This window comes from Manis javanica, chromosome X, assembly GCF_040802235.1.
Source record: "Manis javanica isolate MJ-LG chromosome X, MJ_LKY, whole genome shotgun sequence".
Classification (NCBI taxonomy): Eukaryota; Metazoa; Chordata; class Mammalia; order Pholidota; family Manidae; genus Manis; species Manis javanica.
Genome location: NC_133174.1, coordinates 108,517,357 through 108,544,177, shown reverse-complemented (window position 1 = coordinate 108,544,177; position 26,821 = coordinate 108,517,357). Strand labels below are relative to the sequence as shown.

Below are 26,821 nucleotides of genomic sequence, written 5' to 3'. Positions count from 1 at the left end.
GATCATTACAAGGACTCTGGTCAAAAGCACAAAATCAAGACTTGACTTGAAAAATTTATACTATTTATTGTAGACACTGTCAGTTGTTAACCCAATTTCTTGCCTCCCTAACCTTGCTTTTTTCTTACTAACATAACCCTAACACTGCTCAAGGAAGCGCTGTGACAAAATCAAAATAAAATTGAAATTAGCAGGTTCCCCTGAAGCTCGAGTTGACCATAGGATATTGTTCTAGGTAACGAAATGGAAGCCAGAGTCTACTGACTGGGGTTATGTGATCAAGCCACAGGAATAAGGTTTAGCTGCTTGCAGCCAAATGCAGTCCTAACTGATGAATCATCCTTCAAACAAGATTTCCTATTTAACAAAAAATAATGTGAGAGCAGGCAAATCCAGAGAGAGAGATTGAGTGAAAGAGACTTTCTACTCCAAGAATTTCATTTCTTCATCAAATTCACCATGTGAAGTACTTATTTCTCCTCGAACAACACCAATATTATGTCACCTCTCATATCCCTTTACTGGGCTCCTTTAGCTTTTAATTTTCAGTCTTATTTCAAAGGCTTTTACAATTCTCATTTTGATCTAATCTCTTATTAGTTTTGTTCATTGCTTCAGGCTTGGGCTCTTCCTGATTTTATTTCTTCTACTACCTTACATTAAGTAGCAAGATCCTGCAAAATCTCTCCCCCAAATAAAGGCTATTTCCACAATTAATAACAAGCTAAAACTCTTTACTCCTGTACTGTTTTTGACTATTTCCACTCACTGGATGTTTTCTTTAATGTTCATTTCCATCTGCCCTTAGCATGAGTTTCACCTAATTGACAAGGAGAATCCTACTCAATGAACATTATTATCTCTCTCTCTCCACTTACACAGGATCTAGTATATTGATTGGTAGTTGGCATCAGCAAAGTAATAATGGTAGGGTTTTAGCTGATAAAAGAAAGTAGCCTTATCACACCTCTTGCCAGTGAAAGGATTTTAAAAGACTTCCAGAGATCATCTTTTCCATCTATCTGATGTCAAAGATAGGTTTTACTATAGTCCTATGCTTTTTTTAATTAAGAACTCTGCCTTGAACTTTGGAATTTCTAGAATCTAACAGTCTCTCCTTATGTCTAATTCAATGTGTTCTGTTACAGTTTTCATTAGTTTCCTCTTATTCTTTTTATAGTGGAGCTAGTAAGTTGGGTAGCTATTCACTCTATGATTATTAAGATTTTCTTATGTACAAAGATAATGCTGTTCTTCTGTTAGTGAGTTAACTGTAATGTTCTTCCCTAATAGAGGCTAAAAGAATCTATCTATACTTTCTCATGTAGGAGCTCCTAAGTGTAAGATGCTTATTAACCACCAGTAATATAATAACTATGTAATAGTTCATCAGCCCTAAACTTGTCTTCTTTGAGCTAAATAATCCATCTCCTTTAGCTTTCCTAATCATTTAATCTTTACTGTCAATGTTTAGACTTTCTCCATGCAGAACTGCAGTTGTTACTAGCAAAACCAATAGTATTTAGTTTTAAAATAGAATACACCTAACTGAAAGTGTATATACATGCCCTTATTTCTATTTTCCATATTAGCAAGGCAGCAGGATATAGGTTAGGGCCAACAACCCTGAGACAGGGAGGGAAGCAAGGGATGATGCCAGGCAAGGAGTTGTAGCCACAAAGCAGTTCATCACAGCCTGTGAGAGGTAAGAATGGTAATGAGGTAACTGGTAAAACCTAGAGCAGGGGTCAAACTACAGCCCTGAAGCCAAAGCCAGTATGCCCCCTGCTTTTGTATGCCCCACAATTAAAAATATAAATGGTTTTTACATTTTTAAGGAATTGGAAAAAATCAAAGGAAGATTTGGTGACATACAAAAATTACATGGAACTCAAAATTCAGTGTTCATACTTAAAGCTTTATTGGAGCACAGCCTCATATATTTGTTTCTACGTTGTCTGAAGTTGCTTTTGCAATACAACCGTGAAGTTGATTTGTTGGGACAGAGATTCTATGACCTGCAAAGCCAAAGATATTTACTTCTGACCCTTTCCAGAAGTTTGCTGATCCCTATTCTAGAGAATCATCTTTGGTAGTCTGGTGCTTGGTACTTAAATTAGAGACCTTCTCCAATTGAAGAATTATACTTAGGTTGGTTATTTCAGAAATCTCATCAGGAAGGCCTATTTTCTCAGCTGATTCCATTAGTGTGCAGAATTGGTCCCAAAGGATGATATAGAATCTACTTGTTCTTTGATATTAGGAAAGAGATCAGGCCTGAAGATAACCATTTGAACAATGGCTTGCTGTACAGAAGCTTTTTAGCTTGATATAGTCCCACTTGTTCATTTTTGCCTTTGTTTCCCTTGCTCAGGGAGATAATGTTCATGAAGAGGTCACTCATGTTTATGTCCATGATATTTTGCCTCTCTTACAGAGAGGGACATGGTCTGTAGAACCCAAAAGTGACAGATGGTGACATGTTCCTTAATGAAGAATACTACAAACCCATTAAGGGATATGGAGGTATATTATAAATATAAGAAACTTTATTATATATTTATTTGAAAAATCTAATGCAATTTATGTAAGTTATTTCATTATTTGAAAGTTTGAATTATTAATATTTAACTGAAGTGAAAGTATATGAGCTGTCATATTTCTCTTCAATATAGAAAACCTCAATGGAAGATCAATTTCTTATATGACATAATTTTGAAAGATGCTAGAAATAACTGACTCCTTTTTCACTTAAGTGACAGCTACTCTAAGCTTTCCATAGTTTCCCATTGTACCTGGTGTCAAAGGAAAGCAGCATTTCTAAGAAGTTACATTTCAGCAATACCCCACCCAGGCTCACACACACACACTGGTAGTATCTTTTTGACAGGCTTTGGGCTTAGGTCCATAGACTCCATGAAAAGATTTTAAAAGGCCAAATGCATTAAACTGATCTAAAATGCTTTGCAAATACTGCCACTGCTTTCTTTTCATAATTATATGTAGGCAGTGGTTATAGTATGTATGAAGAATAAATGATGTGCTGGTACTAATGAACCTGTTAAATTGTTAAATGACTCTCCCATCAATCCCCCCTTCCTGCCACCCATTCCTATTCTCTTCCCTGTTTATACAGGCATATTAATATGTCAACATAATCAGTTAAGATGGGAATGTTCACTTAATACAACAGATGTCCGTGTGTGCATGTGGGGCGAGTCCATTAGAGAAGGACTAATGTTTAAAGACCCAGCCTTTGGCTGGAACACTCAGAAGTAGAAGCAAGAGTTTCCTTAGAACCAAAATCTGTTATTCTGTGAAAAAAAGGGGGGTGGGGCAAGAAAACTGGAAAAGCCAACAGATACATATACTTTTCTTACTTATACAGAGAAACATTATTAATGGATCAAATTCAGAAGAAGTCATTGTTATTTTTTTTACAAGGTAATCAGGGCCAGTTACGTAGGGTTTGTTTCCATCAACAATATAGAGAGTCTACTTGCTCCTAAAATAGGAGGAACTCAAAGGGGTGGGCTGGGTCAGGAAAAGAAAAAAAAGCCTCTTGCTTCTTGGTTTCATGCAATGACTCTTTTTGGCCTGAAGCTTCTCCTGGAATCAAAACTCTCAATTTGATTACACTTAAGTCAGTCACATGATTTTAAAAAAACCTTCAAATATATTTTAACTTAAAATATTTAGTATAGGGGATCTCACTCCCCAACTTCAAGCTCTACTACAAAGCCACAGTAATCAAGACAATTTGGTATTGGCACAAGAACAGAGCCACAGACCAGTGGAACAGAATAGAGACTCCAGACATTAACCCAAACATATATGGCCAATTAATATACGATAAAGGAGCCATGGACATACAATGGGGAAATGACAGTCTCTTCAACAGATGGTGCTGGCAAAACTGGACAGCTACATGTAAGAGAATGAAACTGGATCACTATCTAACCCCATATACAAAAGTAAACTCCAAATGGATCAAAGACCTGAATGTAAGTCATGAAACCATAAAACTCTTAGAAAAAAACATAGGCAAAAATATCATGGACATAAACATGAGTGACCTCTTCATGAACATTATCTCCCTGAGCAAGGGAAACAAAGGCAAAAATGAACAAGTGGGACTATATCAAGCTAAAAAGCTTCTGTACAGCAAAGGACACCATCAATAGAACAAAAAGGTATCCTACAGTAAGGGAGAACATATTCATAAATGACAGATCCAATAAAGGATTGACATCCAAAATATATAAAGAGCTCACACGCCTCAACAAACAAAAAGCAAATAATCCAATTAAAAAATGGGCAGAGGAGCTGAATAGACAGTTCTCTAAAGAAGAAATCCAGATGGCCAACAGGCACATGAAAAGATGCTCCACATCACTAATCATCAGAGAAATGCAAATTAAAACCACAATGAGATATCACCTCACACCAGTAAGGATGGCCATCATCAAAAAGACAAACAACAACAAATGTTGGTGAGGTTGTGGTGGGAATGTAAACTAGTTCAACCATTGTGGAAAGCAGCATGGAGGTTCCTCAGAATGCTCAAAATAGAAATACCATTTGACCCAGGAATTCCACTTCTAGGAATTTACCCTAAGAATGCAGCACTCCAGTTTGAAAAAGACAGATGCACCCCTATGTTTATCACTGCACTGTTACAAAAGCCAAGATATGGAAGCAACCTAAATGTCCATCAGTAGATGAATGGATAAAGAAGATGTGGTACATATACACAATGGAATATTACGCAGCCATAAGAAAAAAATAGATCCTACCATTCGCAACAACATGGATGGAGCTAGCAGGTATCATGCTCAGTGAAATAAGCCAGGCAGAGAAGGACAAGTACCAAATGATTTCACTCATATGTAGAGTATAAGAACAAAGGAAAACTGAAGGAACAAAACAGCAGCAGAGTCACAGAACCCAAGAATAGACTAATAGTTACCAAAGGAAAGGGACTGGGGACAATGGGTGGGAAGGGAGGGATAAGGGCAGGGAAAAAGAAAGAGGGCATTACGATTAGCATGTATAGTGCGTGGGGGGCACGGGAGGGCTGTGCAACACTGAGAAGACAAATAGTGATTTTACAGAATCTTACTACACAGATGGACAGTGACTGTGAAGGGGTATGTGGGGGGTCTTGGTGAAGGGGGGAACCTAGTAAACATAATGTTCTTTCTGTAATTGTAGATTTTGTCAAAATTAAAAATATATATATTTTGAAGCAAATATGACAAATATTAGCAGTCTTAATTCTGGCAGATGAGTACATGGGCATTCATAGTGTTGTTTTCTTTAATTATCCACATTAAAATATAATTTAAAAAATATTTAGTAGAGACTGGACTTGTTGGGTATGCTAATTGTTGAGAAAGCAATCATTTTTTATAAAATTTTACTCACTCATAGATTATAATAGATAATTTCAAAGGGAAAGAAGCATCATTGGCCTTTAAATGGAATTACAGTTGCTTCTTGGTATTGAGGGTTTGTGTCCATATTATATTCATTCATCTATTTGTGAAAAATGCAGTTTATGAATTAAGATTAAAATGGGCCTATATTTACCATCCAGAGGGGTAATATTTTTTTAGAATATTTAAGTCATTACCCTTAGGTTTAAGTTCTGGGAGACTGTGATTTTTAAAGCCTCAATATAATTAATCAGTTATTAAGAATTTAGGAATACTTCATGAAAAGCATGCTTGTCCTGTTTCTTTTTCCCTTCAAACTGGAACAGAGAAGGCTGTTTTAAATAGGAGAAGGAAGGGTTTATTTCTGAAGGTTATGAGTAAGGAAGCCAGCCACTTGCCCAGTGGGGTAGGTCTACTTCTTGTTCCCAATTAAGTACAACATGAAGAGCTCAAATGGAGTGGGGTTTGTTGGGAAAAAGAACCCTCTAGCTTCTTGGTTTTATGTATGACTCTCCTTGGTCTGAAGATCATAAATGTTTAGAAGAATAAAGCCTCTAGTCAATATTAGGGATAAAGTATTGAAAACTTAATACATAGCTGCATATTAACAGGGGTGATATCATCAATAAGCAAGCACTGAGTGAAAAATGGAGCTATTTCCTTTAAGGAAAGAAGTTTCAGAATGGCCACTGACTGTCAGGATTGATGGCCTGTAATTTATAAACTCGTAAAGATGATTTTATCAGAACAGTGTTTCTAAGAAAGTGCCAAGTCACTACTTGCATCTTCTGGGTATTTCCAGATAACATAAATTTCACATGGTACAATAACATGAAAATAGTGTGGCTGAGTTGACTAAGGAGACCTGAAATGACAATTCTACGCAAAGGGTACTAATGCCTCTAGTGCTTTTAGAAATCTGACTATTAAACTATACTGGGAAACCCATGTGGTTCATGATCATGACACCTAGTCTAACAATCTTGAAAGCCTGGTCTGAAAAAAATAACATTGTGACAATGAAGAGAAAAAAACCTGTGCGTAGGAAAGATCAGTAATATTCAGACCATGTCACTAACAAGAAAGGGCTTGAGAAGCTTGAAAGTATAAGAACCAAGAGATCTTTTTGTTTATAATAAATAGCTTATTCCCAAATCCATTCAACTACCATTTATTGTTTAGAATACTAAAGAAAAAGATTCTGATAATATTTCTGAATTTTTCCAGAGCCAATGCTAATATTTCAAACTTCCCAAGCATTATGGAACCTGAAATACTGGTCACTGCAAGAACCCTGTTTCTAACAGAGAATAAAGAAGAGGGGTGGAAAAAAGGCCAAACAAGAATGGTAATGAGAGATCTGTAAGACATGGTATAAATAACAAAATTAGAGTTAATTTATGTAGCCAAAGTATTGCTTAATGTTAGCTGTACTATGGCCAATCTTAGATTAGGAAGACAAAAAAGTGACCATCAAATAAAGTTAATCAGGTCAGTTTACAGTGAGGAAAACTAGTATTTCACTAAGAGAGAATGATTTTTAAAACTAATAGCCACAGATTATCATACCATAAATATACTTTGGATGATACTAAACTTTGTACATTTAACCAATAAAGAAAATTATCTTACTACGTGGATGCTGATAGGTAACACATCATGTAAAAAAGAATGAAAGTCAGTCCTCAGTAAGGAACGATTTTTAACCTGTTCAGTAAAATATTATGCAGGCTTTTAGAAATGGAAAATAAGGACATATGCCAAACTTCTGTCCAGATCCTGTTAGAATTTAAGTTAGCAGAATATACTTTGTAGTTGAACCTTCAAGTTGAAAACCAATATACTGCACAAATAAAATATTCTGCCACATACTGATGTATTTATAAGATATAATTTATACTATGCCAAAAATATATGCCCAGATTAGGCATACAGATTGTCTGATATTTTCTAAGAAAAACAGTTTAAAACGAAATCTTAGCTACATTTTTATGCCTTCAATTTTACAGAACTGATTATTTAATGATTCAACAAGAATTTGGGGGTAAAGAAACCAGTCTCTATGCTTAATATAAATGCACACACTTACGCAGTTCACCAGCTGCATTTCGCCCACCGACTGCATACAGATATCCTTTGAGGGCACTTAGGTGGAAGAAGGTGCGCTTTTCATTTAAAGATGCAACTTGCATCCATTTATTGTATCGAGGATCAAATCTAAACACTGTATCAACTGCCGTTTTTCCTTTTGTGTCATAATTACTCTGTCCACCAACGACGTAGAGGAAATTTCCAATGACGGCAATGCCATGCTGGTACCTTGGGGCATCCATGGGGGCTAACGATTTCCATTCATGGGCCTTTTCATCATACATGCGCAATTCCTTGCTGACAACCAGCTGCTGCCTCAGCACTCCTCCTAGGGTAACCAAATGAGTGGTGTCAGACCGAATGGCAGTCCTGTCTGACTGCATAACTGGCTGCATATATGGCATCATTTGGTAATTGCTGGCTTCCAAAAGGAGATTCACACAAGTATTGTCAGTTCTCATGAAATCCACGGTTTGCACATAATTAATGAGCTCCTGTGGTGTCATCAGTGGAAATCGTATGTTCTTCATTAATTTTGCAGCAAAGTCCATCCGAGGTTCTTCCAGGCGTAGCCAGCGACAGGTAGCCTTAAAAAGCTCAAGTTCAGTGCAATGCTTAAGGCTATTACTAGAAAGCACAAAGGCAAGACGCTCAAAAGGGAGTTTCAAGAACTCCCCCGTGCTCAGCAATGCAGGAAAATTCTTCAAGACGAAACTGTTAACATATTTATCCACTTCTGTCAGATTGTAGGTGTTGGCGATCCGCCCAACTTCGACACAATTGTCTAAAGTGACCTATTCAGCCAATAAGAAAAATTAAAACACAACTACTTTCATGACACTTATATCTGGATAACATAAATACCTGTTCAAAAATTTACTAGAATGTTCTAGAATAAATTATGTTTATTGTCCATATAGATGCAAATGAAGATTCTTACATAAGTAAATTAATGATCTAAAGAGAATTCACAAACCACCTTTACCTAATTCAGTAGAAAAGCAGCTAAAAGAAAATCAGTTAGTAGGTTAGAAGTTACTCCAAGAAACAATTCAAAAATGTGTGCTCCCTCCCAAAAAGTGGAAATTTTGGAAAAATAGAGGGTTATTCATTATGGTTTGTCTCAGTCCACTTTTCTTCCTTCGTTCCTTCCTTCGTTAGTTAGTTCATTCCTTCCTTCCTTCCTTCCTTCCTTCCTTCCTTCTTTCCTTCTTTCCTTCCTTCCTTCCTTCCTTCCTTCCTTCCTTTCCTCTCTCTCTCTCTCTCTCTCTCTCTCTCTCTCTCTCTCTCTCTCTTTCTTTTTTATTAAGGTATCATTTATATACAATCTTACCAAGGTTTCACATGAGCAACACTGTGGTGACTACAGTCACCCATATTCTCAAGTGCCCCCCCACACCCCATTGCAGTCACTTTCCATCAGTGTACTAAGATGCTACAGAGTCATTACTTGTCTTCTCAGTGCTGTACTGCCTTCCCTCTGTCAGTCCACTTTTCTTAAAAGTCCAGTTCTCTTAGTCATGATTCTTAGAAGTAACGCAGTTAGCAAACCCACAAACAGAAAATCTCTAATATGGGATCCCTAGCGTTCTCTTTTATGTAAACAGTCATCATTTGTTACAATGATTCATTTTGAGTCCTTCAAAAGTTATTGCTTATACATAGTGAGGATAATTTAATAGGGCAATATTTCCTAGGGTGAAGTTATTTTCCACATTATTTATCTGGAAATATAAGGAAATGAATCACTTTTGTGAAGGCTGGAATGGGTGTGTCTATATCAAATTACTCATGTAATTCTGGTTATCATGACGGCTTGCAATGTAGAGTTCCTCAGCCACTCTCTTACTCCCAGCCTACTCAAGCTCCGCTGGAGTCAAGAGGAGCCCAGAAAAATTTCCCCAGCAAAAGGAAAGAAGTTATGGAGAGGCCTCTTTAGCAAGAGCTCTTTTGACTACTTTAAGAACTGATTGGTCAAGTAAACTGGTCAAGTGAAAATAGGCAAATCATATCAGCAAATACTATGCAAGGAATAAATCCCAAAGACAAGCCTACCCTACAAATGTCCATATATGTGTGTACAAAAAGAGACAGGTGATAGGCAAATGACTCAAATGACTTTTCTTAAATTTGTTGTGTGTGTGTGTTCACAAATGTCACACAAATCTCACTGATACAACTGCATTGCTAACAGATTGGAAGACGATTAAGAAAAAATTGGCTAATCATTCTATTATCTTTTTTACTTAAAAGCTGAAATGAAAAAAAAAGACCTGAAATGAAACTAAAATAATTAGCCCTCTGTGGAAATAAAAGCCCAGTTGAGATATAATACCACTGAAAGCTCTCATACACACACACAAGGCTATTTTCATAGATTTATTACTCAAGAAGAATTTCAACTCTTTTAAGCAGCTAGCTGACTTGCTTTGCAGAAATCACCAGCAATTTTTAATTGCTTATTACACTGAATAGCTATATGTAAAAAATTACCTAAAATATAATCGCAACACAAAATAACTAGGAAAAATACATTAACAAAGTATGAGCCTTTGGAAATACATAGTTTAACACTGTTCAATACCTTGAATTTCTAATGCGGTTAATAAAAAGTCCACTTTAATCCGATTTTCGGAGTGGCAATTTGGTATCTTATAAAATTTTAGGTTGTGTAAATGAAATTAAAATTAATACCCAATTATCCAAATCATTTTGGGTGGAAGGAATTACTGTTTGGGGTAACATATTCACTTTCTGAGGCAAGTGAGAAATAGCGCATTGCGTAGAGCAAGGGTAATTTGCACTGTGGAACACATTTACTACTACGGGTAAGCAAAACTAGATGACTATGCAAAAATAACTCCTAAGTATGCAGATCCTCATTATTATTGATAAGAATACAAATAGAAACAACAAAAAATGGATACTTGATACTTTAAATAGGCAAAATGGTGTCATCAATTGTTAGACACCAAATTTAAATCTAAATTTGTAGCATTTAAAATAAGCCAGGATTAAAGATTAGAAACCAAACTGTATAATTTAAAAATACGGTCAAGGTATTTAGTGCTTTTCCCTTTTCCCTCTTTAACTTCATCCAATAAGAAAACAATTATTAAATTAACAGAATAAGAAAGTACCTTTTATTTAAAGGCATTTGGTAAATACCTTCTATACATCAGTACAGTCAGATACAGATGCACAGGACTGAAAAAGACCTTGACAGACCGCCCTGTCAATACAGGTAGTTGCCTATTCTTTTCTTAAAAATTTTCAGAGAATGGTGTTTCATAACCTTCTGAATTGTTATCTTTTTGATAGAAGGACTAAATAATTTCTGTAGCTTATGTACAACAGCTACAACGCTGTGGTTGTAAAACAAAGGTTAAATACTATGATTAACAGCAATAAAAAAATTAAAGATGTGGTTATAGATACAACTAAAAATAGAATACATGTTGAATTAACATAGATAATTACTAGAACCTTATTAATTTTAAAATGAAACTCAGATAAGAAAAATACATAATAGGAAATTAATTTTTATGAAGTACATGTACTGAAAGATAAAAAATGAATTGTAGAATATAGGGATTATAGAAACAAAGCCTAGAATAACAGTTAACAATATAAGTTGATCAAAATGATGGAATAATGGTAAACAATTTTTGGAAAAATACAGAGCATTCAATTATAGGTCATTTCAACTTATCTCAGTCATGATTCACAAATGCGCTTCAACTAGCATATACCTAAACATTTAGCCTAGACAGTATTTAAATAATGGACATGTGCAGTCACATAACATATAATGAATTTCATGTATATAATACATTTTGAAAATATAAAATATGAATTTGATGGTTTATTTAAAAAAAACTCACAAATAGAAAGAACTCTAATTTCATCAGAACATATAACCTGGCCAAAATTCCAGAGTTATTACAGAAGTAATAATTCTATTAGCATTTTTAAATGACAGACAAGCAAAAGAGGACAAAATTTCTCAACCACTTATGAGAACCAATAAAACTGTTTTTAAGATAATCAAGTACACATTTAAGTTTCCTTGATATAAATTATTATAATTATTGTATTTTAATCAAACAACCTTCATGGTCACACTAAATGCAGTTCCAAGCATCATAATTTTCAAAGTGGTATTTCAAATTTTTTAAATCACACCCGATGCACACAAACATTATCATTAACATAACTTGGTATTTTAATGATAGGTTTCATCAGAAATCTGTGATGTTATTTTGTTGAAGATCAGTGTCTTATACAAATAAATTCCCATTAAGGAAAAAATAAAATTAAGAAAAAGCAAATGAAGATCTTCTTTTGTACTTTCAAGGGAACTGTAAAGATTAAGAAATTAGCTGGCAAATTTCGGGGGACTCCTCAGACACTCAATGCACTAAATTCTGCCTGGTGCTATGTAGTTTATTAAAATGACAGCCTGGCATCAAGTATAACCAATGCCAAGAGAGAGACCATGGCAACAAAAACAGACTGGGGATAAATCATACAAACTACTTTAGTGGGTGGGGGCTATAATAGCCATCTTTTCCCGGGCCTCCTTCAACAGGTGAGAACATTGCAGGATACAGGGAAGAGACCTTTGTTAAGAAGAATAAAGGGATGACTAAAATACAAAAGCTTTCTCTCTCAATTTTTGTCTCTCTTCAGATTCTAAATGTCATTTGAGGTGACTACTGATGGTGTCTCCAGCTTGGGAACTCCAATTTTCTTTTTCCTTTGTACTTTGAATGCATTTCCTTTATTGGATGCAATATTAGACATTATTATTATTATGGTTATGGAGGAATGAATTAGTTTAAGCCCAGGCTGTGCCTCTTCATTCCCTACAGAGTCCCAGATGGCAGATGGGCAAGAATTGGGTGTTTAAAGTTATAGGCAGGGATAATATTTAGAATATTTAAAAACCACACAGTACGGGTACCAACTAATCAGAATAGATGCTCAACCAACCATAAACAACTGGTATTTGGGTAGTACTTGCTGAGTGTCAACCTCGACAATAAGAAGTCAAGATTGGTTTGGGAAGAGGAAAACAGTTGGTTCATTATAAAATTATCTATACACTTTTTCTCTGATTTGCATTAAACCTCCCCAAAGGCAAAAAAAAAATTCTGAAATGACTGCTTTGTTAATTTTTATGGATGAATCCAATTTAGATTAAATAAGGAATGGAAATTTGTTTACTGTACAGGAAATTCTTATGTCAAGAAGAACATTCCCAAAGCTTGCTGCTGATATCATCACCTAACAGCAAAAGTCTTTTCCAAGAACTTCTGAGTCCCTTCCGTTTTCCCTTTAGAGAACCCCTTTCCTCTGCCTTTTGCCTCTCTCCCACATATGCATCTCCTTTGTTTTCCACCATCTCCACCTCTTCACTACCCCGTCACCTGAACAAAATTTCTCTACATTTCACTGTAAGCTCCTCACCCCAATCAATGATAATAAATGTAGAGATGGAACCAATGATATGCTTGTATCAAGGAGAAAAAGAAACACAACTTTTAAAAAATGAGTTTAAAGAAAGAGTATCACCAAGGCTAAGGCGCATTTTCATTCTCTGATTAAATATGCTTTTATATAAAAGAAAACGGTTTCTCGCTCACCTTCATTCTGGTTTGTTTATTTCGTATAATTGTATATTTAATTTGTAACATCTCCAGTTCAATTGCAAATGTCCTATTTCAGCAGCCTTATATTAAATCAGGTTTGGGGGGCTAGCCTGTAATCCTCCATAACAGTAATTCTGTGGGGCAAATGCTAGATGCTTCAAATTCTAAACAGCAAACAAATGATTTAAAAAAATTTAACTACAGCCTGTTTGTAAATCACAGAATGGCTGGATGGTATTTAGCATGCTGTAGTTATGCAATGTCATAAGGACAAAACTAATATAATTTTTATTGGTATATAACGAAACAAAGGTAATTTCCCATTATCTCCATGATAAATGAAAGTAAATGTTTTTAGTTCTACAGAAAATTATACCTGCTCTGCTTTCTGTCTTTCACTGTCATCTTTTTATAGTCATTTCAATAATTCTCTTTTCCACAACTACCAAGAAAATAACATGGCAAGAACAAAAGTGCCAGGTCCTATAAACTATAATACTAATTACCATCCTAAGAGAGCACTATTACCGAAAAGGATGGCAAAGTTAGGAGGGGAGTGGCTCTTGTTCTACTGAGCCTGATATTCTGTTAGAAAAAGACTGATGTTATATACAGAGAAGACAAGTAGTGACTTTATAGCATCTTACTACGCTGATGGACAGTGATGGTAATGGGGTATGTGGGGGTGACTTGTTACAGGGGAAGTCTAGTAACCATAATGTTATTCAAGTAATTGTACATTAACGATACCAAAAGAAAAAAAGAATAAAACTGATGTTTCTATACCACCAAAGGCAAGTATGGCTTTATTATTGTATTTAAAATTATCATTCAAAACTAATGTAGAAATGCTTTGTGGGCCATTTGTTGTGTTGTGTTATATGTACCACTGCCCTTTTCATCCACACAGATGATTAAGAATGGGATAGAACAAAATTGCCTTTGAAACTAATTTTTCATTCTAAAAACTCAAACACAAGTAGTGTTTTTGGTTATGTAAACTATAATCACACAATATCATGAAAAATATAAATCTAGTTCCTCCAAATGATTGGTTTAGGCACACAATTTTTAAAATATGAGATTGGTTTTTCTTTAATCATCTATAATAACTTTGCTTGTGGGAGAACTGAAAACAAATCTACCTTTGAAAAATACACCATCTTGACACTTTGAGTTTTCCTAAGTGGGAAAGGCACCCAGCGCTAGTGCTTTTCCTGACTGACTTGATTGCTCAGAAGGAAAGGGGAAATAAATAGGGTAAGGCTGAATGTTTCACTCAGAAATGGAGTGCATGAAAGAAGGACAAAGGAAAACTTGTATTTTACACAATCCTTGAACTAATAACCTGCCAGCTTTCCTCAAAAAGTATCATGGATTCTGAGAGTGAAGGTTTCCGCAGTAAAATCACACAGATGTATCCTCAGCAAACAAGATGAAAGAGAAGTAAATAGAATTGTGCTAAGAAAAGAGGTTTCCTCGAAGCTCATAGGCAAGAAAGTTCTGAAACCAAGAAAGGCAGGAGTAAACTATACCATGAGTAAGCTTTGTCAGGGACAAGCCTCTTCTCCATTAGAAATGGTTTTAGGATGTCTGCAGAGGATACTAGGAATGAAGAATATAATCTTTAAGACAGTATTAAGTGTTTATAAAAACAAAGACATTCTCAAAGCCCTAAAACATACACTTATAATAAATGTTTCAAATATGTTAAAGAACTAGTAACATTCTAATTACAGGAAATTTGTTAATATTGCAAAATTATGGTAGTATCATCTCTAAATAAACTTGCTTTAAATAGAGTTCTCTAGAACAAAATTATTTTCTAATATTGTTATTTTGATAATTGTATACTTTACTAACTTTTCATAAACTGTGCTTTATCCATATTGGTCCTTTTCTTTCAGGTAAACAAACTGACAGCAGCCAAATATCTAAAGCTCTATGTACTAAATTTTGGTATTAGAGGATAGGTCAACAATGTCTATTATTAATGATTAGTTCCAAAGAAATCACAATACTGTACCTGGTTTGGCTCAGAATGACCATGTGATGCTAATATCAATGTAAAGCTAAGATCAGTGTTAAGAGTCTATAAATGTAAGCATTTATTACTAAATTAATTATTAGACTTGATACATTAAAAATACATTCAGTACAATTGATTTCTTCCTTGAGATGAAGTTGTTATATGATGTCAATGGCATACAAATGGAGGAAAGATGCTTATAGCTTCTGAGGGGAAGAGCCTTGTATAATTAAATTAAAATGAAATTTAGCCCTCAGATGCAGTAATGGTGACAAGCAGCAACATGGGAAATAAACATCACTTGGGCTATTTGTGCCATAGAGAAGAGGACAATACGAGTCAGCACTATAACCATGCTGCCATAAAACCTTTAAAAACAGCAGTTAGTTTAACAGTTCATAAGGAATTATAAGACAGTAGTCTGAGTACTTTAAAATGGAAATAAGCAAAACACACTTTCAATAGTCCAGTTAAATAAGCTGTTGGCTGACTTTATAAGATAAAGAGTAGCTTATTAAAAAATCATTAAGGATATGTTCTCTTGAAATGCAGGGTTTTTAAGACAGGGCTCCAATTTTAGTAAATGTAATTTTTAAAGGACTAAGCAATTATTTACCAATATGAAAATTGGTATGAGTTCATAATAAATATAATAAATGAGAAAATATATCAAAATTTACTATTGCCATAATTTTTAATCACAAAAGCAAACTATGTAAGCTCTAGAAATCTTCTTGGTAATATTTTTTTGCAAGCAAGACATTTTGCTTCCCCAAAGTAAAATTTAAGGCTCTCAGCTAAAATAAGGCACTGTCTTCAGGAACTGGCTGATTGCTAAGTAGTTCACTGATTGGTAGTTGTGACCCCTCTTATCTACTAAAAAACACTAAAAACAATTCAGTGCGTGATGTGTTTCCATGGAATCACAATTTATATCTTTTTAGGTTTTACACATAGGCATTAGTTCTTCTCAAGACCCAGGTCCTACATTTAAAGGAAGAAAAAAACATTACTGCACCTATTTCAAAAGATTTCTACAAGCTCAAGTTGTATATCTACAGAATTCCATTTAAGAAGGCTGCTTGTATAAAATCATTAAGGTGAATAAAACCAGAAAATATATAACATTAACAGGTTAAGGTCCATATCATTATCAATCACTATGATTGTCTGATGTCATTGGATTAGACAGAAGGCTTTTATTAATTGTATTAAATGATTCTGTTTTGTATTAACATGCCTGTACTACTTTCCTCTAAACTTGCTTCTAGATCACACACCACAAGACGCCGCTCTCTAATGGCCAAAGTTTCACGTATCAACACAACAGTTTCGAGTCTACTCCAAACAAGCTACATCAGAGTATATGCAGGAAGAGATTTGAAGATTTGGAAATGTCTTACCCCAGATATGAGAAATACTTTGCAGAAGTCCAAAACAGGCAGGATCTGTAGAAAACTGGCAGCTTCCAGTGTGTCTTGAAGGTTGTCCATATTAAGAGAAAGCTTTGCAGTATAAATAAAATCAATAATTTTCCTTAAACCGACTTTGCTCACACCATGAAGCTTAATGCACATTAAGTCTTGTTCTTTCATTCCACCTTAAATAAAAAGACATCAATTAAATGAAGGTGGATAATTTAATTAAGGTCAAACTTCTGCTGCTAATTAGATGCAATAAAACCAAGGAAAAGTTTTATTTTGTGTAAGTGTTTGTGTCAGAGTCAGGCTTCTGCATATTTTACAGTTAAAGGAGTACACTTAAAAAAGAATATGTCTTTGGAGTTCATATATGATGCAGTGCTTCCCAAATGTTCTCCTGTCACTTCATATCTTTTGATGGATTAAAGATTGATTGTGCTAGCGGGACCCAGACTCTCTGATGGCCCATTCATCTATGTGTCTGAAAAAGAGCTGTGAAATAAAGGTGGACAGAACTATGAAAAAGGTACATCCATTTCCCAAACTAAAGAAGCGCCACCTACAACCACATGTATTGGGTATATATTCCTCTTGAAACCATTTCTTCTGGTAACAACAAATACCAAAAGAACGAAATATCACTTTAGAAATGAAAAGATTTAAACACATAAATTTCATACTGTTTTAGAGTAGATGCAGAGTTTAAGGGGCAACCTACCTGTGAACATAGCCTTGAAGTAATCGCTAGCAGAGGCCATCATGACTCTATGCACAGGGAAGGCATCATCTGTGTCACCTGGCATTAGGGTCACATCACAAAGCAATCCCTCAAGTCGAAGCTGGTCAAAGCCCTACCACAAGAACATGAGTTGAGCCACTTATCAAGGTAAAGTGGGTGTACAAACCTCTGCATGCTAAAGTTCCATTTACATATTAATGTGTGTCTGTGTGACCTATTTGGGACATAAAGCCAACAGAATAATCACTCAGAAGAAGAAAATAACCAAACAGCTTGTTTGATATGTGACGATGTATATTTAATTCACTGTAGTAGAAAGATAAAATTAAGACTAATTTAGATTAAGAACAAATAAGGTAAGAATATGTACATTCGCTTATTTATACAAACATTGGCTTTTAGCCTGTTTTAGAAAAAACACTTCTGTTTTCCTTTTTTCCCTCCACTTTTGTTTTCCAACATGCAGAATTAGAGCGTTGGACTAACATTCCTTTCCATAAAAATAAAATAATAGTGCTTTCATAGTGCTTTACTGAGGCACCTTGTATTTTTACTTTCTTTTTTTTTTGAGAAAGAAAAGGAACAGAAGAGTATCTGTGTTAACTGCAAGATAGGAGTTCCTTCCTACCAACTACATTTTTCCATATCTTTGAGTTAGGAATTATCTTTGATATCCTTTTACTTAGTACATTGTTACTGTTTGACCAATTATCTTTCATGTTTCAAGTTTAGAATTGAATTATCTTTGGTAAGAAGAGCCCAGGGAGCTCCAACACAAGACATAATTGTCCCCAAATGCCTAAAATTTAGTGGAGAATTAATAGGCTAACACCACAGTTCAGAGGAGGGCCAAGGCTCTGGTGATAAGAAGGCCTGTTCCTCAGCTCTTCCACCCACTCCCTTGGTGTTCCCAGCCAATGACAAATGGGCAGTTGTTTTTTGGCTCTACTCTTGGGACAATGAAACATTTTAAGATTCTAACAGGCTGGTAAAATGCATGAGAAGGAAATAATATGCAGTTTAATAATGAAGCTCAAAAATGAAGATTTTTGGCAAGACTACATCTGTAATTTCTCAAGTAGAAATGTACTGTTATAAGAAATCATGAAGATGCTCACACAAATTACTTTCTAGTAATATGAAATAAGAATATAATACAGCAAAAACCAATAGCAAGGATTATACTATCCCCTTCATATTTTAATGACCCCAAATAAAACTTTTATTTAAAGTTGTTTTTTATGGAGTTAAGAAGCAAAAGGCATGACACACTGAAGAATGCAGTTTTAGAAATATTGATCCTACACATATGTATAATATAAATCTCAGTCTAAACATCTTCTCATCATAATTTTTAAATTGCTTTTTAAAGAAAATGCTTGAATCTGCAGAACTGGAACTTCAAAGAGATAATGTGATCCAGCCACTTTCTCTCTGGAGAGAAATATAAATATTTTTATTCCAAAAATATTTATACATTATACATATACTTTAGAACAGAATTATGTATCATATTTTTCTTTCTCCAACAGTGATTGACATATGTTTTCATTCATAAATATCACATCTTTCACAAATGCCCCTTTTCCTTTATAAACACAAACATTAAATCCCACCACCCTTGATATTTTCCATTTTCCATTGCTAAATCATCTCCTGTCCCTGTTATTCAGAAATGTAGAGGTAAAAAGAGACGTCAGTTTTAGGGGAATATTCTCATGTAGAGGCAAGAAGTCGCTCTGAAAATTCTTATAGTGAATCTAAAGTGCAATGAATTTAAAGGGCTTACCTTTCAAATGTAGGTGAACTTTGGGAAGTACTGAATGTGACCACTGGGGTGGGGATGGGAGCCTTAAGCACTGAGAAGGGGGGAGCCATTAGCTAGAACAGTTGAGGGACTAGCATGTTTGAATTCTTCAGTGCTTGACACACAGTTGGCACTTAATGAATCTTCAATTAATGCATGAACAAACAAACCAGATTTTACTCAGAAGCCACCACTTGGTATTTTAAAACCGTGTAGTCACATTGGGCAGAAGTTTAATTTCTGTAATTAAATTACAAAATTTTAATTTTGTAACTAGCAACCATGAACTTTATTTGTGAGACCTCTCCCAGTGAGAAAATGAACTTGGCCTACAGTGCTTATCTGTGGTAAACTGTAAAGGCTGAGATGAGAGAAGAGAAATTGAACCAGGGTTTGGGAGAAAATGTTGGCTCCCAAGGGCTTGGCTTTTTTCCTCCCTCTGACAAATTTCAGGTTAAAAAAATTAAATAGCTACTTGTTGTAAAAATGTAGAAGGATATAAATTGGGAACTAAAGCTCCACTTCTTCTACTTACTAGGAACAACTACTGTTAGCAGTTTATTATGTCTACTTCCAGGCTATACACTAAATCTACCTTTTATTTGAATGTATACGGGATTTTTTTTAAGAGGGATAGTACACATACTGTTCTGCATTTTAAAAATTCACTGGAGCACATAACATAGATAGCTCCTATCTCAGTATATACAAAGCACCCTCATTCTTTATAGTGGATGCATAGTATTCCATAGTGTGGGCAAAACATAAATTATTCACCCAGACTTCCCTGGTTGTCTCTCAAATTTGCCATTACAAACAATGCTGCAGTGAACCTCCTTGTACATATACTTATTCATGAGACTGGATCTGTGGGACATACTCTCACAAGTGGAATTGTTCATTTGAAGAATATGTACTTTTTTATTTTTTAAATTAATTTTTTTATTGATATACAATCTTACATTAGTTTCAAGTATATAACACAGTGGTTCAACAGTTACCCATATTATTAAGTCCTCCCCTCCCACTAGTACAGCTACTATCTGTCAACATAGAAAGATGCTACAGAATCACTGGCTGTATTCTCCATGCTGTACTACCATCCCCATGATCAACCTACATTACAATTGAGCATTTCTGTACCCCTGTACCCGCCTCTCCCTCTCCGACCACCCATTCCAACCCCTTCCCTGTGGTAACCACCAGTCCCTTCTCAGTGTACTTTTAAAGTTTTAATAGCAATTAGCTAGTTAAAACATGGTTTATCTTGAGAAATTTAATATACCTTGGGTACTGGCAAAAAAAGAGATGTCAAGACACCAATGAGACGAGATTAGGTACTGTATGCTGCTTTTATTTTTATTCTTCAAAATATTTTTAGATCTTCTTCTCTAAGATACATGTAGATTTCTGCAAGGCAATCAGGGCTTATTCAGTCGAAAGCAATGATTGTATCCGATCAGTTATTTTCTTTCACTAAAAAAGTTCCAAAACCTTCATGGCTCATTTGTTAGCTTGCCTTGTTTTTAAAATATTTCTACAATTATTTTCTCCTCGGAATTGAGTAATGTCAGGAGGATCCATTCCTACTACTTATTATTCTTTCTTTTTCCCTTTGAAAAAAATATATGGCTAATGCTTCCTGTATCATTATCTGTGTCATTTCTCATCTGGTCCATATCCCATCAAAACTGCTTGCTGAGGTATGTACTTAATCCTCAAAATCTGGACAGTTCACCTAAGATACCAGGAGCTTTTATACCCACTCCACAAACTTCATTATTTTGCTTCCCTTTGCACTACTATCCTTATGAAAATCCTCTAACCTTTCTCAGTATAATCTGGAGTCCCCAAAGAAAGGACGCTGAGATTCCTAGACCACTTTTTATCATATTCCGAGTATCTTATATTCTATGCTTGATTTATCTACCCTTGGCGAAGTGTCTGCTTTTGTGAGGTTTTGCATTCATTTTCACGTCATGTAGTTTCCCTTTCTATACATTTCACCACCCTTATTTGCAAATGCATAAATGGATAATTCCATTATCCAATTCCACATTTGCCAATTTTATTTCTGATTATTGCTCTTTATCCAAATAAGATCTGTCAATTCTGATTGTTTTCATAGATTCTAAATATCTTGTTTGCATGTCGTTATCTGTCTATCCCGGCTCTGTCTAAAGAGAAAAGAAGCTAAAGTTCCTTCTATAACATACTTTGCTTTATAGCAGAAGACAACCATTTCTCTAAACAGCTTTATAGTTTAATCTCATTAAGAACGCACATATTAAAAGAAAAGGGGGTAGACCACTCTCCACAATTCCCATCTGCCCTCTACATACCTACTTTTTGCTTTCCCTCTTGTAAATCTTCTCCCCTATTTAACGCTAGGAAAAATCTCAAAGATACCCTGCACACTTAAAATGTGTCCTTTTATTATAAAACCATTTTCTTCCACCAGGTTTATATTGACTCATTCTTCTTGTTAGAATTTCATAAGCTTTGTTGTCTATTGCTGTATACTAGTCCACTATACACTAATACAGCTCTGCTTTATGCAAAATTGCTCAAAGTTTCCAATTAGTCTTTTAGAGCATCTTTAAAAGGGTTTCTATTTCTTTTAACTCAACCTCTTTCTACCCCAATCCTTATCTTAGTTTTCTAGTTTTCTATTCCTTCTGGGCTTTGGGTTCCATTTATGAGGGAATTGCTGACTGTTCTCAATTTCTTTACCCAATGTTTCCCTTTTCCCCTTCTATAAATCTCCTATATCTTCTCTTTTTCTTCTTCTTCACATATTTTTGGGGTAAAAACCCCACAAAATTTAAAAGAAGGTTTTTCTCTTTCTGTACTAAACTTACCCAATGTATCAAACCTTCAAATACAATTAAGCAGAAAGAGGCACATATGTAATACTCTGAAGGACCAAAACATTTTAAATGAGCTTGATAAATTTTAAAACAGTCCTATTAAAATGGACGAGGATATGTGCTGACATTACACAAGTATAATATAGAAACCAGATGAGCTACAAATAATTTATAACAAAAGTTGATTGGCTATCAAAAGCTTTCAAATTAAATATAATGTTATGAAAAACGCTAGATCAGTACTCTCAGGTATTAAAAAGACTTCTGGTAAGCAAATCTTTCCACTAACCTCTACACTGGAAATAAGTTACTAGCATATTCAATCGAGTTTTGATTACTATAATTTTGAAGAGGAAGTAGAGTAAAAAGGAAATGCATCCTGAGATCAATAGAAATTATTAATAGAAAATGTTTTATGAACAGAGATGAAGGAACTAAAGAGGAAAAGGTTAAGGAATGGGTTTACTCCAATCTTTAAGTAAATGTAATATATTTGATCAAAACAATGCCATTGCCATGTTTTTATAAGGCTGCTCTTCACTTAATTGACAGGACAGAAAAGGAACAGAAGAATGTTTAAGGGAAATGATATACAGACTGGATATAAAAGTTTATATTAATATTAATTAAACTTGCTATCATCATATAGCCCTGCTTAGCGTTTAAAAACTTTTAATGGCTTTCCATCACTGCATTATATCACAATATAAGACTTTAAAGGCTGGCCCCAACTCAACTGTTCAACTTTATTTTTCATTATTTCCCTAAGGACTCTGACCCGTATTATCAGGTTGTTGTTCAGACTGTCTCATTGGTAAAAACCCAAGCCTACATCTTTTCTAGTACCTTTATTGATGCCATCATTTTCACAAAGAATGTCCTCCCTCCTTCAAGGCCTAACTCAAATTTTACCTCCTTTGTAAAGCTATCCCTAACCAAATCTCTACAATAGTAAAGCACAGTTAGTCTGGGTGCCCAATTTAGTGTTTAATTATATTCTGTAAATTTCTGTTTCCAGAGCAGATGAAGTAACAGCGAGTGGATTTACCTTACCTCTTGAAACAACTGAAAACCAGACAAAATATATGAAACAAAAAAATAGTCCAACTGGTGTAAGAGAAGGATCTATGAAAGATGAGAAACAAGTTAGACGAGCCCCATGATTGCTTATTGCCTGGAGATCCCAAACAAAGGTACGGGGAGTGGGATCCCAATCGAAGCCCAGCATTCTTCCCTGGTTGAGTCTAGGGAGGTTGAAACGACTTGGTTTGTAGGGCAGAATACAAGAGGAGAGCTCTGCAAAGAGAGTAGAGCTAAAAACAGTCCCCTTCAAGTATTCAGGTGAGTCCTGATAAGTGCATTTGTCTAGGAAAGAACAACCTAGAAGGAACACGAGGAACACTCTCCAAGTCTTACCAAGGCTGGGAATAGTTCTTATTCAAACCATGGAAGTGGAGACCTTATAATTCTGGGGCCTTAGGAAGAGCACTCAAAAGGATTTGCCTCAGTACTAGGAAAAAGGTTTCCCTAGAATAAATGCTTCTCTGGTTCCACCTCACAAAGCTTAAAAGTAAATGAAAAATATGTTAATGATAGCAGAATTGGGGAAGAAAATCAGAATGTTTGCAAAGTACCTCCAAACTGATGGTGAGCCCTCCACCCTACCTCCTACTTTTTCCTCCCATTACATCTGAGCCTGGACTTAAGGCACCGTGTAACACGAAAGTAGGCATCTGGGTGCAGACAAAGAAAGCTCTATTTCTAGCTGGAAGAGCAAGAAAGGGGATTCTTAAAGCTCAGAGAGAGTGAAGAAAATCCATTTTACATTCCCCCCCCTTCTGCTCTCTTGAACCCAATTCCCAGGCAATTCCAAGGTGGCAATAGTGACAGTGGTGACAGTGGGATGGCAAATGCCTAAAACTCTGATGGAAAGAAATCTTCATCTTTGGTTGGAGGAGTTGCAATAGTTCTCCAGTAAATACCTGTCTGCATTTGGACAGAATGTTGGTTCAGTAGTGGTAAGTGTACAGCAGAGCAGAATAATAAAACTCCAGCTTTAAGGCCACAGGATCAATAAGAGAGCCCTAGGGCATTGGGAAGTACTAGGGAGATGACGGAGACAAAGGAGCATGGAAAAGAGACCCCACAAAGTTCTATACCATGGAATGCCGCTCAACAATAAAAAGGAGCAAACTATTGATACATACAATAAAGTGAATGGATATCAAGTATATTAGACAAAATAAAAGAAGCCAATCTCAAAAGCTTATAGACTGTATGATGCCATTTATATGATAGTCTCAAAAAGACAAAATGACAATCACAGGAAACAGATCAGTACTATCCAGGGTTTAGAGGTGGGGATGGGTTTGACCACAAACAGGTAACAACAGAGTATGTTGGAGTAATAGAATAGTCCAGTATCATAATTGTGGCACTGATTACATAAAACAATATATTTGTTAAAACTTATAAATATGTAGACTGATAAAAAAATTAATTTTGTTATATGCTAGTTTTTAAAAGCTATAAAAAGATGGCAAAAGATATGCCAAGCTAACACAAGTTAAATGAAAGCTGCCATGAATATAATATCACATAAAATAAATTTCAGAACTAAGAATATTTATTATCAGTCTGATGAAGGAGCTCAGCTTCCCCCTTAAGAAACTAGAAATATTAGAACAAATTAATCCCAAATTAAGCCAGAGAATGGAAATAAAGATCAGAGTAGAAATTAATGCAATAGAAAACAGAAAAATACAGAAAAGACAATAACACCAAAATGCTGGTTCTTTGAGAAAATCCATACATCTGATAAAACTTTAGCCCGACTGATAAGGAAAAAAGAGAGAGAAAACACAAATTACCAATACCAGGATCAAGAGAGGTGGTATCACTAGAGATTATATAGCTATTAAAAGGATAATAAGGAAATATGAACAATAGCTTGCCAATAAATTTGAAAACTCAGTTGGACAAATTTCTTGAAAGACACAAGCTAATAAAGATTACTCTAGAAGAAATAAATAACCTGAATAGCCATAGGTCTACAATAAAACTGGATTTCCACTGGTGAATTCTACCAACTGTTTTCAGAAGAAATAATAGCAATTTTATGCAACAAATCTAGAAAATCTTAACAGCTTTATTGATATATAACATACCATACAATTCATCTATTGAAAGTGCAGTATTCAGTAGTTTTAGTATATACACAGATAATATGTGAAACCATATCCACAGTGAATTTTAGGGTACTTTCACCATCTCCAAAAGAAACCCTATACCCTTCAGCTATCACCCCTGAATCCTCGCATTTTCTCTAACTCTAAACAGCCATTAATCTACTTTCTATCTCTATAGATTTCTTTATTCTGGCCGTTTTGTATGAATGGGATCATACAAAATGCGGTCTTTGGTTTCTGGTTCCTTTCACTCAGCATAATGTTTCTCCCTCCGACCTTTTTTTCTTAGTAAGGTATCACTGATACACAGTCTTATGAAGGTTTCACACAAGCAACACTGCGATTTCAACATTCACCCATATTATGAAGTCCTCACCCTTCCCCACTGCAGTCACTGTTCATCAGCGTAGTAAGATGCTATAGAGTCACTACTGGTCTTCTCCATGCTATACTGCCTTCCTTGTGACCTACCTATATTATGTGTGCCAATTATAATGCCCCTTAATATCCTTCTCCCTCCCTTCCCACCCATTCTCCCCCACCCCTCCCCTTTGGTAACTGCTAGTCCCTTCTTGGAGTCTCTGAGTCTGCTGCTGTTTTGTTCCTTCAGTTTTGCTTTGTTGTTATACCCCACAAATGAATGAAATCATTTGGTACTTGTCTTTCTCTCAGCATAATGTTTTATGGTTCAACCATGTTGTAGCATATATCAGTACTTCATTCCTTTATATAGCTGAATAATATTCCATTGTATGGCTATGCCACATTTGTCTTGGTACTTTTTTCATTTAATATATTCTTTCTACTCAATACATGCAGATCTACCTCACTCTTTTTGGTGACTGCACAGTATTACATAGCTGTGCTGCAACATAATTTAGGAAATCATTTCACTTTTGGTGGATATGTAAGCTACTTCCAATGTTTCCCCATTATTACAGTAACTTAGGAATACACGGAGGAAGAGAGAGGCCATCTCTCTTGAACTTTATGGTGGAAGAAAAACCCTATCTCTAGAACAAGGTTCTAAAAGTATGTTCCCTGGACCTGCAGCATCTCTTGGGAGCCCATAAAAAAATGAGATTCAGAAACTCTGGGGTAGGACTCAGATCCTCCCTTCCTCCCTGTTTTAACAAGTCCTCCTCCTTGTGATCCTGATATACACCAAAATGAGGACCACTGCCCTAAATCTCTTTCACTGCACTGCAGTGGCTTTCACTATTTGGTTTAAAGTAAATTTGAAAAATTATCAGGACCACAAAAATTGGCTTTAATCCATGACTATGGACATGGATAGGCAGAAGTATAGCAGAGAGGTAATTAGGTCTCTTTTCTTTAGAGAGAATATTTTAATATAACCAAAAACCTCTTACTCTCATGCTTTTCTTATCTACTTGATCCCTCATTCTCTCCTCCCATAGCCTTAAAACATCAACAATTACACCATTTTTGTAGTATTAGATGCCACAAGATGGACAGATTCTTTCCTGACCATCACATTTCCCTTGTTAATACACACAGAGGACAATGAATCCTAAAACCCAGCTCCTGTGAGAAACCAAAACATTGGGAAAATGTGACTGC

The 26,821-nt window shown here is 35.3% G+C and overlaps 1 protein-coding gene across 6 annotated transcripts in view; it reads right to left on the bottom strand.

Annotated features, from left to right (window-relative positions):
* The window catches only part of KLHL13 (kelch like family member 13), a 203,595-nt gene that overhangs the window by 5,576 nt on the left and 171,198 nt on the right, over positions 1-26,821 (bottom strand). For all 6 annotated transcript variants that reach the window (XM_037004865.2, XM_037004866.2, XM_017656621.3 and 3 more), the window contains 3 exons: positions 17,352-17,484; positions 16,616-16,812; positions 7,528-8,323 (listed from right to left, as the gene is read on the bottom strand). In XM_037004865.2, the coding sequence (XP_036860760.1) occupies positions 7,528-8,323; positions 16,616-16,812; positions 17,352-17,484 (1,126 nt within the window). The remainder of the gene's footprint in view (positions 1-7,527; positions 8,324-16,615; positions 16,813-17,351; positions 17,485-26,821) is intronic.